The sequence below is a fragment of the Bison bison genome, unplaced genomic scaffold (assembly GCF_000754665.1).
Source record: "Bison bison bison isolate TAMUID 2011002044 unplaced genomic scaffold, Bison_UMD1.0 scf7180017863415, whole genome shotgun sequence".
NCBI classification, from domain to species: Eukaryota; Metazoa; Chordata; class Mammalia; order Artiodactyla; family Bovidae; genus Bison; species Bison bison.
Window position 1 is genome coordinate 305,323 of NW_011493987.1, and position 1,065 is coordinate 306,387.

Here is a 1,065-nt window from a genome sequence, read left to right on the forward strand (position 1 = left end):
TCGAGTGATGCTCAGGGCCAGCTCGAAGGCAGCTTCTGCCTCAGGGTCCTTCCAGGAGCACTAAGGGGAGGAGAAGGGGGTGAGGAAGCTGGGGCAGCTCTGAGGAGCTCCCCGGAGCCCCCTATCCAGGCTGTACCCCGTACCTCTGAGGGCTCTGGGTAGGCAGTGACGCAGAGGCTAGGGGGAGCTTGTGGTGTCCGCCGGGGCAGCCGCTGGAACAGCTCCTCGGTCACGAAGGGCATGAAGGGTGAGAGTAGCCGCAGGCCCACGTCCAGGCAGGTGTAGAGGGTCTGGCGGGCGCACTCGGCTGCCACCTGGTCCACCCCATTCAGCACAGGCTTAAGGCACTCCTGGGGGCAGAAGGGCACAGGGTTCAGAGCTGGAGAAGGCCAAGGACCGGGAAGGGGGGCAGGCAGCTCCTCCTTACCAGGTAGACATCACAGAGCTCATAGAGCCAGAAGCTGTACTGGGCGGTGGTGACAGCCGGGAAGTCGTAGGCCTGGAAACCTTGGTTACTGAGCCTCACAGCTTCGGTCAGCCGGCTGCGGATCCAGCGGTCCACCAGACTCTCGCGGCCTCCAGGCTTACGGCGGGGGAAGGAGCCTGTCAGCCAGGGGGCACCATGTGCCCAGGAGGAGGGGCCACAACCCCATGGGAACGGGAACCACAGGCAATCTGCATTCCAGGTGGAGATGGGTCCAAAGCAACTACCACGTGCCCAGGGTAGTGGCCAAGGCCAGAAAGGGCCGGCCCTGCCACTGTGCGGGAGGACTGCAGTGCCTGAGGCTCCCCATGTCCTGTTCCCCCAGCTACATGCAGGCTCCTTAGGGGCAGGGGCCAGGCTTGAGGTTGGGATGGCAAGGGTGTGACCTGCGTGGGTGCTGCTCATCTCACTGCCCACAAGGCTCTCACCTCAGACGTGGGTGAGGGCACGAAACCCTTCCCAAGGCCACGGAGGGCAAACTTGGTGGCGTTCCAGAGCTTGTTGCAGAAATGGCGGTACCCCAATATCCGGTTCACATCCAGGTTGATGTCACGGCCTAGGTGGAGGTGAAGCGTGAGTCC

At 63.5% G+C, this 1,065-nt stretch overlaps 1 protein-coding gene across 1 annotated transcript in view; it reads right to left on the reverse strand.

The window, feature by feature from the left end:
- Positions 1 to 1,065, reverse strand: part of VARS (valyl-tRNA synthetase) — an 11,939-nt gene that overhangs the window by 1,627 nt on the left and 9,247 nt on the right. The window contains exons 25-28 of the mRNA XM_010833335.1: positions 913 to 1,040; positions 428 to 583; positions 144 to 350; positions 2 to 60 (exon numbers count right to left, since the gene is read on the reverse strand). Coding sequence (XP_010831637.1) covers positions 2 to 60; positions 144 to 350; positions 428 to 583; positions 913 to 1,040 — 550 coding nt within the window. The remainder of the gene's footprint in view (position 1; positions 61 to 143; positions 351 to 427; positions 584 to 912; positions 1,041 to 1,065) is intronic.